We start from the raw sequence: 15,862 nt of genomic DNA on the forward strand, positions 1-15,862 counted from the left end.
CATTCTCTCTTGATTTGGTGAACCTCAGATACACCCATTCAAGTATAGGAAACAAGCTAGTCAGTTGGAGTGAGAAGCAGTTACTAGTCTCAGAAGTCTGAGGTCAGCCAGTATAAGGACTGAAGAGCATTTCAGGACCAAAGTTCAAACCAGGAGCAAGGAGCAAGCCAGAAATCAAGACAAAGGGATAACAAAAAGATACAGGAACAAGCCAAAGCTCAGAAGACCTTGTTGTTCATGCAGGCTTAACTGGAAACCCTCTTATATTCCTCCTGTCCATGTTGGACTGTACAGAGGCCATGAAAAAGAGAAGCTAACATTCTCTTTCACATAATTAAGCCACCAGTTACATTCAGGTCTCTGTGTGTTTCATTCATCCACACATAAATCAGAGAATATATATTCTAAGACTTGGTGTCTTATGTTGCATTTTGACTATTTTCATTAAAAATACAATTATAAGAAACTTGCGAGTGTGACTAGTGACCAGCAGGTAAAGCATGAATGCCCCTTCATTTTCTGCCCAAGTTTCTACTTCTTTCTTCACCCTCAAATCACAAGGCCTTCTCCCATAATTCAAATTTCTTCTATAGCAACTTGAAAAAGTGATATGCAAATGATAATTTTGCAGTATTCTACAAATTAATACGATTTCCATTTCAAAGTGGGAGACAAAGGGATGGGGTACCCAAAGCCACATAGGAGACAAAGGTTCGAGTTCAATTTCACTTCTACATAACTTTACTGATGTCTTTCTTGCCTACTGCCCTACAACTTAATTCCACATTTTATAAAACCTGGATTTTGCTAGAAGTACAGAGCAATCCTATGCATGTCTACTTGAAACTAAGTCACACTGTGTTCAAAGGGAATTACTTCCTAGTAAGTATGCCTTTGGCTAAAATCCTATGTATACTTGGTTCTGAGTAAGTCCAGTTGAACTCACTGGGATTTATTTCTAAGTAGACATGTATTGCAACAATATGCATATTTCCCCACCCCACCCCACCGCAAACATGACATTTGCTTTATTCTCTTTTCCTTTCTTTCCTGCCATGAAAAGTATACCAAGCCCTTTCTTCATTATGTGGATCCCAAAATAGTTTTATTTGGGCCATTTCATTATTTATTTTATTTGTACCCTCCCTTTCTATATTAAACAAATGGAATTCAAGGCAACTAGAAACACAAGTTCATAAATTTTGGCTGGCCTTGGCAGCCAAGCCAAAATTTGTGGTAACTAGGTCCCCACACATCCTCTTCAGAGCAATTGTTGTATATTTACTTCTCACTAATGTTACTGAGAAGCTCAGCCATGATGGCTTTTGTACATGTGCAGTTTGTTGTATTTTGCTGGCTTCACCCTAGCACCTTCTCGAATATTCTCTTTGTTCTAGAAAAGAACAAGGGCAGATATCTCATGGCAGCTAGGAGCAAAAGGATTCTGATGGTAGCCTGCTAGCTGCCTAACTTTTTTGTAATTTTATTTAACAATATTTGTGAAATGTTTACATTAAAAAAGCTTTCTATACAATGTACAAAACAATATAGTATAAGACTGTAATTACTGTATACAGAGGACATGGTTACTTTCCTAGGAATGTTTGGTGTAAGATATATGTTTTTAGTAGGCAGCGAAAACCTAGAAGGGTTGCAGTCTAATCTGAAGTAATAGGGAGTTCCAGAAAGTGGGTGCTTCAATACTAAAGGCCCTATTCCAAGCTATCATGGGCCAGACCACTGAAATCTTGGGCACCACTCACTTTATAGTTCGTTGACATGTGTTCTCTTAAAGGAGTTGCTTTGCTGTATTATGCAAACCTTGAGATCGCCTAATACATGCAACTACCTTCCTGTCTACAAAGTTGCCACCTCAGCAAGATAACCACAATGGCACCTTTAAATTGGTGCAAAAACAAAAGTGACACAAAATCACAAAGTGGACTCTGTCACACAACTCCAAGAATGCTCTGAACAACAAGTAGAACAATAGGGCCCTCGTAATATCTAGGGAATGTAGTTTGATCTCCAACAGGAAGGGATATTGAGGAAGGAAAATCAGTAATACAATATCCTGAACTAGATGAAACTGTGAAACAACTTTAGGGAAAAAAGAGCAGACCCTGTGCAAAACTAGGAATGGAGGTTATGTCTTAGAGCACACAGTTCATTTGCTCTCCATGCTGAAGTGATGGCATCCAGAAATGTCACTTTCATCGTGAGGAGCCTTAAGTTGGCTGTAGTTGCACCAGTACCACCAATAGGCTCCAGGCCAGAAAAAGGCAGGGAGGCTGGTAGATAAGAGGTTGGAAAGTCCTTAAGGGCATGTTTAACATGAAGATGCAAAAAAAGAAAGCAACGAACAATATTGCTGTGATTAGCTGGCATCGCTGCTGAGTAGACTTTGATGGATGAGAACGCTTCTACACTTCAAGAAAAGAAGGAAGTCCAATATATGCAGAAGATAACAGGTTTTTTGGTTCTGTCCCATTAAGGTGAGAAAAATCAGATATGCCTTCCACTTAGCAGCATATGAGGCCTGAGTGGGAGATCTGTGGGAGGCAGTCATCACCTCCTCCAAGACCTCTTTGGAGAGTTGGTTAGGTCACCCAACATCCATGCAGTGAGATGTAGGGTCTCCAGATCAGGGTGTATGATCTTCCCTTCACTCATCGTGAAGAGGTCTGAAATGTAAGGGAGGCGAAGAAAGGTGTGATTGGATAGAAGGAAAAGTGTCACAAATCATATTTGTCTTGGCCGCCATGGGATTATTAAAAGGTGAGGGGTGAGGGGGGGCATTGGCATTGCAAATATGGATGAGGTCAGTTGGTGGAGGCCGATGAGTATTGGGATCTCATTCCCATCTTCCAGGTGGATGTCTTTTTTCAGTAGAAACGGTCCAAGGAATCATCCATGGAAGCACTGAAGAGGCTTTCACCATCAAATGGTAGGTCTTCCAATCTTGATTAGGTCTCCTGATGAGCCCTGCAGTACAGAGCTAAGTGTGGTGCCTCAGAAAGGTAGCAGATTCCATGGCCTTGGAGCCACTGTCAGCCATACAGTGGGCTGTGTTGATTTCTTGGCCAGTGAGCCTATGAACAGATAGGAATCTTAACTGGAGGGGGGGGAGGCTAAGTCTGGCTGTAATCTTTTTAACATTGGATCTGTGACCAGAACTGGCAGACCCTTGATCTCTAGCCCCAGAAATTTTGGTATCCTGTGAATTTGTTCTGTATATGGTCTGATGTCATCCAATGGAGAGTGTTTTGATCTCCCAAAGTGACATCCAGAGAAGAGGTTGAGGTCACTACGGATGATAAGGAGAACAAGCCAGAGCAATAGACATCCTGTATCAAAGAAGAATTATTAGCCGGTGTTTCTATGTTCAGCGGCCAGAGATGTTTGGGTAAGCTGAACTGCTGGTGGTAACTGTGTGGTAGCTGGTGGCTCAGAAAGTTTTGTCAGATGTCAACTTATATCCCCATACCAAAAAAGGGAAACACTAAAGAATGTTCCAACTATCGGACAGTGGCACTTATTTCACATGCCAGCAAGGTAATGCTCAAGATCCTGCAAGGTAGACTCCAGCAATTCATGGAGCGAGAATTGCCAGATGTACATGCTGGGTTTAGAAAAGGCAGAGGAACTAGAGACCAAATTGCCAATATCCGCTGGATAATGGAGAAAGCCAGGGAGTTCCAGAAAAACATCTATTTCTGTTTTATTGACTATTCTAAGGCCTTTGACTGTGTGGATCATAACAAACTGTGGCAAGTTCTTGGTGGTATGGGGATACCAAGTCATCTTGTCTGCCTCCTGAGGAATCTGTATAACGAACCAGTAGCAACGGTAAGAACAGACTACGGAACAACGGACTGGTTTAAGATTGGGAAAGGAGTACGGCAGGGTTGTATACTCTCACCTTACCTATTCAACTTGTATGCAGAACACATCATGCGACGTGCTGGGCTTGCCGAATCCAAGGCTGGAGTTAAAATTGCAGGAAGAAACATTAACAATCTGAGATATGCAGATGACACCACTTTGATGGCTGAAAGCGAGGAGGAGCTGAGGAGCCTTATGACAAAGGTGAAAGAAGAAAGTGCAAAAGCTGGGTTGCAGTTAAACCTCAAAAAAACCAAGATTATGGCAACCAGCTTGATTGATAACTGGCAAATAGAGGGAGAAAACGTGGAGGCAGGGACAGACTTTGTATTTCTGGGCGCAAAGATTACTGCAGACGCTGACTGCAGCCAGGAAATCAGAAAACGTTTACTTCTTGGGAGGAGAGCAATGACAAATCTTGATAAAATAGTTAAGAGCAGAGACACCACACTGACAACAAAGGTCCGCATAGTTAAAGCAATGGTATTCCCCGTAGTAACCTATGGCTGCGAGAGCTGGACCATAAGGAAAGCTGAGCGAAGGAAGATAGATGCTTTTGAACTGTGGTGTTGGAGGAAAATTCTGAGAGTGCCTTGGACTGCAAGAAGATCAAACCAGTCCATACTCCAGGAAATAAAGCCAGACTGCTCACTTGAGGGAATGGTATTAAAGGCAAAACTGAAGTACTTTGGCCACATAATGAGAAGACAGGATACCCTGGAAAAGAGGCTGATGCTAGGGAAAGTGGAAGGCAAAAGGAAGAGGGGCCGACCAAGGGCAAGATGGATGGATGATATTCTGGAGGTGACAGACTTGACCTTGGGGGAGCGAAGGGTGGCGACAGCTGACAGAAAACTCTGGCGTGGGCTGGTCCATGAAGTCACGAAGAGTCGGAAACGACTGAACGAATAAACAACAAAAGTTGAAGGGGAGGGTGGAAGGAAAGTGGAAAGCTTAAAAAGATTGGTACCACAATGGTTGGCGAGAATTGAATGCCACATGTTCTAGATACCTTATGAGCTGTTTCATAGTTTGAGGTTTCTTTGGTCATTTTAGGCAATGAGGAAAATGAGAGCACTGGCAGTGGGAATGGTGATGGTGAGTGTTTCTATCCCTATACCCAGGGTAGTGCCAGGAGGGAGATTGGTGCCATTGTGGCAGAGAACAGTCTTCATAATGTTAGGGAGTCTATAGGTTTCCCAAAGCACATCATAGCAATGCTGAATAAAACTTTCAAAGAGGCTGGCAAAGTCTGTTGGTATCTACGGGATTTATACCTATGAGAGGAGTGGTCTTGAGAGATTTCATTGTACAGTTTTAGTGAGAAGTGTAACCTGGGTTTGCTGTTCGATACTGAACCCAGACACTAATGTCATTCGTGGAATTACAGACCCATGGGATGTCAGAGATCATAGAAGAGTTTAGGGGATCACTGGCAATGAAGGGTCATTGTTTTGTAACTAGCATAGCCGCAGGTTCATTGTCTGACTCTATCCTATGAACAGTCTTCTTGTTGATGTGCTTTGGTCCTGGTGCTCAGCAGTTAGCAAGGTGTTTATTTTGGGACTTTGGTTGGTTTGATCTGCTCAGTGTTGACTGTTGGTATTGGAGACTGTGGCCTTTGCTAGACCTACCTGGGAATCTGCACGGGAGGAGGGGTGAGCCCACGGTACAAGTAGTGTGGGCTGTCGCTCCAATCCAGATGTCAGACGCAACGGGCTGCAGGAAAGCCCCATCGCGTCCGCCATTTTTGTTTGTTTGTTCAAAGGGGCCACTGTGCAGGAATGCTTGAGCGGCAATGGTAAGTAATTTTTTTTTCAAAAAAAATTATGCCGCCACTCCCCCCTGCCCCTATGGGCACAGCACTCCTGAGGAGCACTGCGCCCCATCCGCAGGTTTTTCACAGCTACTTGCGAGTAATTACGTTAGCCAGGGAAAGCAGCAGAATGGTCTACACACTCGCGGTCTCGGGCTCAGCCCAAGGCTGCGGGAAATACCGGGCTACAACTGGCGCCCGTTACCCCGGGGCAAGGGAGGGTTGACCCCTGCCCAAGCCCGGGATCCCCTGTGCGTCATCTGGATACACAGGGGCAAGCCCGGGGTTCACCCTGGGCTAACCCATGGTCTAGCAAAGGCCTCAGTTTCAAGTTGTTGGTCTGAAGTAGTGGCCAAAGCTGCTGTTAAGACAAGGGCTAGTACTCTTGATACTGGGGACAGCTGCCCTGTAGTGGTTGGGGGATGCTTCAACAAGATGAAAGAGAGCCAGAACTGGCTTATTATGGTTTTATTAGAATGTAAGCCTATGCGGCAGGGTCTTGCTATTTTATTGTTTTACTCTGTACAGCACCATGTACATTGATGGCGCTATATAAATAAATAATAATAATAATAATAAATGGATGCCGAGGCAGTATACAAAGGTTGATTTGGTGTGACTGTAACTGCTGCTTTTAGGGCTCGTTCCCACAACAGCACACAAAGGTGCAACATTCTGTTCCTTCTGGCCTGCTTAGTAAATGCTTTGCAGTGAATACAGAAGTCCATCCTGCATGCCTCTCCAAGGCAAAGAAGACAGTTGGAGGGTGCGTCAGTCAGTGGTATCTTCCTGCCTGTGGGTGCACTTCTTGAAGAAGGCATTGGAGGCCATGTGCCCCTGAAGGCAAAGTGAAAGAGAAATAAGAGAAAATAGACAAGAGTGGGGGGAGAAAGGAAAGGGCAAACTCTGCTCTGCGTCCCAGGAGATTGCAAGACAATTTTTTTGGGTGGGGGGGAATTGCCACGGGGTGGAGAACATTCCAAATGCTGTTAATCGCTGCAGATGTTGAAACTTGTAGGGTAAAACTACATGTAACAACAGCAAGCTTCTATAGACCTGGCCAATGCCTATGTGAATTTAGTGTATATCCTAGAATACTTCCTAAACCTAAAATTTCTGTAACTGATGTCTATTTTCTTGAAAACATCCAACAAACAAGACTCTAAAACTCCAGGTTAATCTGGAATAACTATCTGGTCTCACCAATCATTAATGGGGAATAGAATACCCACAGTACTCAGGCACTGGGGCAAAGTCCAACTTTTTATCCTGTTTTTAAGCGTTTTAATGCTGAAAACCAAAGGGCTAATTCAAGTGTGGTAAAACAATCCAGTGTAAATATATGCCTTTAGTATACTCCATTTATTATACTGGTTCAAACGTTGGGAGTTGGTTTCAGTCCATCCTGCAAAATTGGCAGCCTATCAAAACAGATTCTTAAGATTGCATTTTGAGAGTGGGCACCAAAATTTAGTTTTTTTGGCATCATCCTATAAAACAAGCATTACAAATAGGAAGTCATCTAGGACTGGCTGGCTTATTAAAAAATACCAGAGGCTACCTTGCACAAACCCAAATGATGAAGCAAATTAAAGGAGGAATTGATTCCATCCTAATTGGTACTGTTCCCTGCAACTGTAAATCAAAGTAGTGGGATTTTGTTGTGGAAAACATCCTACCTTTGGAAGCCTTTTATGCCTTTTTTGAAATGCCTGAAATTTGGTTACAGTGAGCAACATAAAACCCAATGGAGGTGGGGGGAGATGGCCAAGTGTCCTGTGGGTCCAGTAGCAATTGCCAACAAGGAGAGATTGCATAAATTGCTGTGTTCACTCTAGAGGCATACTGGAAAAGAGAGAAAGGGGAATTTGCAGTGTTGGGCCTCAGCTGTGAACTCTTGTTTTTGTTTTAGGGTAATTAATGTTCCATTGAATAGAGCCTGGCTATGTACTCTGTAGCGTTTTTTATTCTGAATCAGAAGCCTTATTGGCTGGGCTGAAAGCTATAAGAGAAGGATGTATAACCCTCACTGTGGCAGGCAGTGCACAAGTCTGCTATCTCTCTCCAATATTCACACAGGAGGTGAGGAAGTAAACTGATGGACTGGAAATATTCCAGAGTCCCCTGTTGATACTGGCAAATGAAGTCCCAGATTCATTTGGAGTGGGGAAGAGAACTTACGAAGTACTGTACATCTTGCCATTTTGTTTTCAATTTACCAGGGTTCCCTGTACTCCGAGATGGCAGAGAAATGCTGATGAACTTGAACTCCTGTGCATGACCTTATGTTTTTTTTTTCAATGTGGCAGCACACAACCACCTTGCACTCCTGTCACTATCCTCTCTCAGCCCCTCAACTTGCCACAATCCCCAACTTAGACATCTTCCTTCTTATGCTTCCAGACATCTCCATCTCCACTATCCTTTGACAGAGCAATCATTTATCAAGTTGTTTCATGCATTGTTGGGGACGGGGACCTAGGAGGTGGGAGCTTGCTTCGTTCCTTTGTTTGTACTCCACAGGATCATCCCGAATAGTCTCCAGCCAACTGCTGAGAATTGCTGGACTTGGGGAACAAATGTTAAAGGGGTTGCCTTTCATCTATTTGCTGATCCTACTGCCTTTTTATTTGATCCTCCAGTGTGTAAAAAAAAAAAGTCCACACAAACCCCAGCAAAATTCTGCATGAATGGTTTTGAAGGCATGGAAGTTTAACTAAGGGATGTCGGAGAAATCTGCAACAGATTCAAATAAGTTCAGATTTCTATAAATCTAACCTGCAGATTCAGCAGTAAGCGGGTGTTTTCTGAGGCACGCAGACGCCATGGATTTCTAGTCCTTTTTTTTTTAACCTTGGGGGGGGGTATAGATTTGCGCAATAAGCACCTGCCCTAAAGCACATTTGCACAAATGCACATTAGCATTTACAGTACACACAACCCTTTCCTGACTGTTGCTGGTGGCCCACTTCAAAACCCACCGTGGATCCCAGCAGCCATTACAAGAGCTGTGTGCTCTGTCCCCACCTCACGATACATCCATTCTGGTGGCCCCAGTACAGGTGTGCCATGTGTGGTGATTTTGGGAGAACACGAAATGGCATCTGGCATGTTTGGAGCTGCTATGTAGATCTTGGCAGTGGCGATCCCAGCGGTTCTTGCTGCAGAGTTCTATGGTAGCATTGATTTAACCATGGGAGCCTTAAAGACAACATGCTAAGCCATGGTTAGGGCCGCTAACCCTGTTGCAGCATGGGGTTAGTGAAAGTGGATAAACCATGGTTATGTAGCAAACTTGGTTAGGGAAAATGCCCTACACAAGACATGCTAAGCCTTCATGGTTAGCTCAAAATGCTTAACCTCCATGGCTTAGAGTGTCATCTGAATAGGGTCAGTATTTCTACCAGTAGCTTCTCTCATTTTTCCCTTTCTCCTGCCAAGTTCCAATGTTGGCTTTAGAAACAGGCGTTTTCTGGGCCATGAGAGATCCTACTCCATTAGCTCACAGCTTGAGTACATACAAGTTTCAGCAATAAGGAGATTCAGAGGTCTTCATATATTATCTACATAAAACATCATAACATTTTACATTTTCAGATTAGCACATATAGAGGTAAATCTTATTTTCAGACCAACCACCTAAAAGTTCTGCAAAGTAAACTAAGCAACCATTACTGTACCACCATAGCCTTACTGGGTGACCTAAATATGTTTCTCAGCTGGTTTACCCAACAGCAACATGAATAATAATAATAATAATAATAATAATAATAATAATAATAATAAATTTATTTCTTACCCACCTCTCCCTCTGGATCGAGGCAGGGAACAACATCAAATATAAAAATACTATAAAATATATAAAACTGATTAAAAACATATAAAACAAATACATTATTTAAATAACAGCCAGACATTTTAAAATTCAGCTGGGTGGGCCTGCTGGAAGAGATCAGTCTTTATAGCTTTTTTAAATTCAGAAAGACTGTTAAGTTGGCGAATCTCTCCCAGCAGGCCATTCCACAGTGTGGGAGTGGCGGGAGTGGAAGAAGAAAAGGTCCTCTGGGTAATGGTTGTCAGCCTAGTTTTCACTGAATGAAGTAAATTCTTTCCAGAGGACCTGAGTGTGCGAGGCAGATTGTGCGGGAAAAGGCGATCCCGCAGGTAACCTGGACCCAAACCACATAGGGCTTAATTGGCAGCCAGTGAAGTGATTTTAAAATTGGTGTAATATGGTCACCCCTAGGTGTACTGGTGACCAACCTGGCTGCCATATTTTGAAGTAGTTGAAGTTTCCGGACTAGGCACAAAGGTAGCCCTATGTTGCAGAAGTTGAGCCTCAAAGTTACCAGCGCATGCACTACTGTCTTTACGTCTTGCGACTCTAGGAAGGGATGCAGCTGGCGTATCAGCTGAAGCTGATAGTAGGCACTCCTGGCCGTCGCATCTATCTGGGCTGTCATTTGAAGTGACAGATCCAGGAGCACCCCGAAGCTGCGAATGCAGTCTTTCAGGGGGAGTGTAACTAGGGTGACCATATGAAAAGGAGGACAGGGCTCCTGTATCTTTAACAGTTGCATAGCAAAGGGAATTTTAGTAGGTATCGTTTGTATATATGGAGAACCTGGTGAAATTTCCTCTTCATCACAACAGTTAAAGGTGCAGGTGCCCTGCCCTCTTTTAAATCTGGTCACTCTGGTATAGCTCCTGCACCTTTAACTGTTGTGATGAAGAGGAAATTTCACAAGGTTCTCCATATATACAAATAATACCTACTAAAATTCCTTTTGCTATGCAACTGTTTAAGATACAGGAGCCCTGTCCTCCTTTTCATATGGTCACCCTAGTGTAACCCAATCCATACTCAGGTTGGGGCCTTTGACAGTAAGCACCTCTGTCTTGCCTGGATTCAGCTTCAGTTTGTTTTTCCTCATCCAGCCCATTACCACCTCCGAGCATTCATTCAGAGGAAACACACTATCCTTAGCTGACACTGTTGTCGAAGGCATAAAGAAATATATTTGGGTGTCATTGGCATACTGACAGCACCCTGCCCCATGCCTCCAGATAATTTCTCCCAGTGATTTCATGTAGATGTTAAACATCATTGGGGATAGGATGGCGCTTGTGATATGCCACACAACAGCTCCTTCTTTGAGAAGCAGCTATCCCCAAGCATCACCATCTGGAACCTGCCTGAGAGATAGGACTGGAGCTCAAAAATGGAAGATTTGACACTGGTCTGTAGTTATTAAGGTCCAGGGAATGCTTTTTTTAGAAGTGGCCGTACCACCCCTTCCCTGAGAGATGCATTAATAATATGCTGTAGTTGTTGTTTAATTGCATCTCTTCCCTGGACAACCAGCCACAAAGGACAGGGATCGAGAGGGCAAGTCGTCCTCCTCACTCTTCCAAACAGTTTGTCCACATCCTGGGTACTCACCAACTGAAACTGATCCAGTGTAATCCTACTTGCGGAGTTGCTGGACACTCCATTGTTAACTTCTGCTATAATGATGGCGTCTTAAGTCGGCTCTTATCTGGGAGTTTTTATCTGTGAAATGATCATTAAAGGCATCACAGCAAACTACCAAAGGCTCTAAGATCGGATTCAGGGGGGAAGGTGTCTGAGTTAGACCCCTCACCACCCTGAACAGTTCTGCTGGATGCGAGTTCACAGACGCAATGCGTGCAGAGAAGAAAGCTTTCTTCGCTGCACGTATTGCCACCCCATAGGAAAAACAGGTTGCTTACCTGTAACCGTGGTTCTTCGAGTGGTCATCTGTGCAGTCACATTATGGGCTTTGCGCATGCGCCAAGCCTCTGCCTCGGAAAGGTTTGTAGCTGAGAAAACGTTATTTAGGCGGGAACCCCTCCCCCACCATCCACTGCGCATGTACCGCGCGTTCCCGCCTTCCCCTCAGTTCCTTTGCGACAAAATATGAACCGAGAGGAAAAACAGGACTCTTCCGTATCAGAGACACCGAAGAGGGGACGGTGGGGGGGTTGTGTGACTGCACAGATGACCACTCGAAGAACCACGGTTACAGATAAGCAACCTGTTCTTCTTCGTCGTGGTCTCTGTGCATCACACTATGGGAGAGTACCAAGCTAATGACTTACCGGTGGTGGGTCGGTGTCACTGCAAGTCTGCTGAAAGGACTGCTCTGCCGAAGGAGGAGTCACTGCAAGATCTGACATCAACGTCGTAGTGCCTGGCGAATGTCAGTGGTCGTGACCACATGGTCGCCTTGCAGATGTCGATGAGAGGGATTCCCTTGGCGAATGCTGTTAATGTGGCTAGACTTCTAGTTGAATGTGCCCTGACTCCCTGTGGGAGGTCAAGTTTGGAAAGTTGGTATGCAAGTTTGATGGTATGCGTTATCCATCCTGAAAAACGTTGTGAAGATACATTTTGTCCTTTTTGTTGTCCCCCATAGCAAATAAAGAGTCTTGGGGATTTCCTGAACTGTTTTGTCCTGTCTTTGTAGAACGCTAGAGAATGGCGTACATCTAGACAGTGAAGTCTTTTCTCCAAGTCTGAGGATGGAGATGGGAAGAAGGTAGGTAGGACAATAGGCTAGTTGATATGGAAGTCAGAAACAATTTTGGGTAGAAAGGCTAGGTCTGGTCGGAGGACTATCTTGTCTTTATGAAAGATAGTAAAGGGTGGGTCGATGCGTAAGGCACAAAGTTCGCTTGCTCGATGCCCCGATGCTATAGCTGTTAAGAAGGGCTGTTTTTCATGTTAACAGGTGGAGAGGAGCCGTGGCGAGAGGTTCAAAAGATTTTGTGGTAAGTATGTTGAGGACTACAGAGAGACTCCAGCTTGGGGTAATAGGTTTGATGGGTGGAATAAGGTTTTTTAAACCTTTCATAAACCTCTTGATAATAGGAGTAGAGAAAAGTGTTCTGTTATTAATTTCTCCTCTGAATGTGGAGAGGGCAGCGAGGTACACTCTGATAGAGGAATATTTGAGGCCCTTATCATAGAGATGATGTAGGAATCTCAAAATGTGTTCAATGGAGCAGGAGTCTGGTTGGAAGGCGTTGGTTCCTGCAAATTGGGAGAAATAGGCCCAATTTTTGTCATATGAGCGTCTAGTTGACGGCTTTATGGCTGCTGAGAGAACGGTTCTTATTTGTGATGAAAAGTGCGTTGAAGTCAATGGTCCCTACGTGGTTGGATTCTCCATGCTGTGAGGTGGAGGGTTTGGATGTCTGGGTGGTGAATTAGGCCGTGGTTTCATGAGAGTAGAGTTGGAATTTGTGGTAGGTTGTAAGATACCCCTAGCGATGCTGTGAGGAGGGGTGAAAACCAAGTTTGTCTGGGCCAACGAGGAGCAATTAAGATGCAGTCTGTGTTGTCTTGTATTATCTTCACCACTACTTTGTGAAGTAGTGGGAACGGTGGGAAGATGTAGAATAGTGTTCCCTGCCAATTGTGGAGGAACGTATCTCCCATAGAGTCGATGCCGACTCCTGCTCTTGAGCTGTAAGTGGGGCAGGCTTTGTTTTCTTCAGAGACGAAAAGGTCAATGGAGGGTTGTCCCCAAATGTGGAAAAGGCTGTTTAGTACAGAATCCGAAAGTTTCCATTCGTGGTGAAGGTGGAATTGACGGCTTAGAGTATCTGCTAGGCTGTTGTCCGTCCCCACAACATGGAGAGCGGTGAGACGAATGCCTCGAGGGATAGTCCATTGAAATAGTTGAAGAGTGAGATTGACAAGTTTGGGAGAGCAGGTGCCTCCCTGTTTGTTTATATACCAGAGTATATACTCACTGCACATGGTGGTGAGAGAGGTGATTTTCGAAGGCAAGTAGGGCTTTTCTTTTTTCTTAAAATATTTTTTATTAATAATTTCACATCTTAAAATACAACCACATAATACAATTAACACATTAAAAAAAACATAAATTGCTTATAATTCCAGATTATACTTATCTAATTTTACATAATCACATAACATATCATAAATGCACCCCACCACCCTTCGGGATCTATTCCTGCTTCCAAAATCTCATTGTTTCTTCTGGTGGTGGTTTTCCACCCCCCTTAGAGAATACCCTTAGAGAGTAGGGCTTTTCTGACAGCTTGAAGTTCGAGAAAGTTGATATGTTGCTTCAACTCTCGGGGAGACCAGCAGCCTTGGATTTGGAGTGTGTCGCAGTGGGCTCCCCAACCTTCCATAGAGGCGTCTGTGGTGAGGACTCTGGAAGGCGGTGTTTGATGGAATGGAATTCCTTGTAATAGATGTTTTAAGATGGTCCACCAATGGAGGGAAAGAACAACATTGGGGGGGGAGGGTCATAAAGTGTGTTTTGCGTTGTGGTTTCTGTCGAAATGTTGTATGAACCATAATTGGAGTGGTCTCATATGGAACCTGGCCCATTCGACAACGGCAACTGTGGACGCCAGGTGGCCTAATAGTTGCTGTATGGTATGTGCAGAGGAGCGACGGGTAGACATCAGGTGGTGCGCTTTGCGTGTGAGAAGGCGCGCTCGATCTCGTGGAAGGTATGCTCTCGCTGTCGGTGAGTGGAGGTAGGCTCCTATGAATTGTATGGCTTGGGTGGGTTGTAGGACAGACTTTTCTTGGTTGATACAAAGGCCCAGTGTATTGAGTAAGTGGAGAGTGCGTAGAATGTTGTTGTGGAGGACGGTATCGGAGTCTGCAACCAGCAACCAATCGTCGAGATAAGGGTATATCTCGACACCTTGTAGACGGAGGTGTGAGCATACAACTGCCATACATTTGGTAAAAACCCTTGGGGCTGTAGAGAGACCGAAGGGGAGAACTTGGAATTGGAAGACGTTGTCTCCTATGGCGAAGCGTAGGAAGCAGCGGTAAGATTTGTTGATGGCGATGTGAAAATACGCACCTTTGAGGTCGATTACCGCAAACCACGCGTGTCTTCTTAGTAGTTGGAGGATTGACTGTAAGGTAGTCATTTTGAATTTCTTGGGCCGAATGAAATGGTTGATGCCTCTTAAGTCCAAGATGGGTCGGAGGCCCCCGTCTCTCTTGGGTACTGTGAAGTACCAGGAGAAAAAACCGTCTGTGTGGTGGTTGGTGGGGACTTCTTCGATTGCACCTTTGTGTAGGAGGGCAAGGGTTTCTTGCAATAGTATTTTTGATGGAGTGGTACGTTTTACGATACCAAGGGGAGGCAGTGTTTCGAATTCGATACGGTATCCTGTGAGGATGATGTTTAAGACCCATGAATCCAAAGTGATGCGTTCCCATGCGTGGAAATAAGAGGCAAGACAGTCTTGAAAATTGTGAGACTGAGGGAGTATGGCGTCAAAGACGACGTTTAGAGAAAGTATCGGGTTTTCTTTGTGGTCGGAATTTTGGTGATGGGTTAGTTGTCTTCCTTTGGATTTGTTGAGATGGTTGAGGTTTTTGGAGCCTATCGAAGGGGTACCGTTGAGGGTATTGTTGTTGTGGTTGAAACCAACATCGTGATCTTTGGGACTGGTGTTGTTGTTGTTGAGGGCTAAGCCCATTTTCTTTGCGGTGTTCCTTGCCTTTTGAACGGTGTCTAACTGCTCATCGGTTTCAGAATTGAAAAGTCCCTCGGCATCAAAGGGGAGATCTTCAGTATGAAAGCGTGTCTCGGGAGTGAGGGTGGTGGAGCGAAGCCAAGCGTGGCATCTCAGAGCGATGGAGCCAGTCATCAATTTAGAGTAACAGTCTGTTTGGTGGCGGGTAGAGTTGATCTGGAGCTTAGATAGTCGGGAGGCTTGAGTTTGAAAGGCACGAGCGAGCTCTCTTTGATCTTCCGGTAGATAGTCACAAAGCGACCCCATTTTATCCCATAAGAAAAGTTGATTGCGGGACATTAACGCTTGATAATTGGTAACCCTGAGACCCAGGGCTGCGGCTGAGTAAGAGCCTCAGTAAAACCCTCTTTTTCTACTGGGGCGGCGTGGGTCTTTTGAGATCTGGAGTGGGAAGATTCCACGATGATTGAATTAGGCTTTGGATGAGAGAATAAGAATTCCACATCCTTTGTTTGTACTTTATACATAGATTCTAACTTACATGAAGTTGGAGCCATCAGTGAGGGAGAGGTCCAGGTTTGTTTTATTGTTTGGAGCAGAATAGGCGAGAAAGGAATTTCAACTGGAGCTGATGATTCTGGAAAAACAGCGTCG

General features: G+C 44.4%; 1 protein-coding gene across 1 annotated transcript in view; it reads right to left on the minus strand.

Annotated features, from left to right (window-relative positions):
* The window catches only part of LOC134403979 (chromatin remodeling regulator CECR2), a 101,753-nt gene extending 86,206 nt beyond the window's left edge, over positions 1 to 15,547 (minus strand). The window contains exons 1-2 of the mRNA XM_063134525.1: positions 14,455 to 15,547; positions 11,825 to 11,916 (exon numbers count right to left, since the gene is read on the minus strand). Of these exons, the coding sequence (XP_062990595.1) occupies positions 11,825 to 11,916; positions 14,455 to 15,547 (1,185 nt within the window). The remainder of the gene's footprint in view (positions 1 to 11,824; positions 11,917 to 14,454) is intronic.
* Between the last annotated feature and the right edge of the window lie 315 nt (positions 15,548 to 15,862).

Source organism: Elgaria multicarinata, chromosome 9, assembly GCF_023053635.1.
Source record: "Elgaria multicarinata webbii isolate HBS135686 ecotype San Diego chromosome 9, rElgMul1.1.pri, whole genome shotgun sequence".
Lineage (NCBI taxonomy): Eukaryota > Metazoa > Chordata > Lepidosauria > Squamata > Anguidae > Elgaria > Elgaria multicarinata.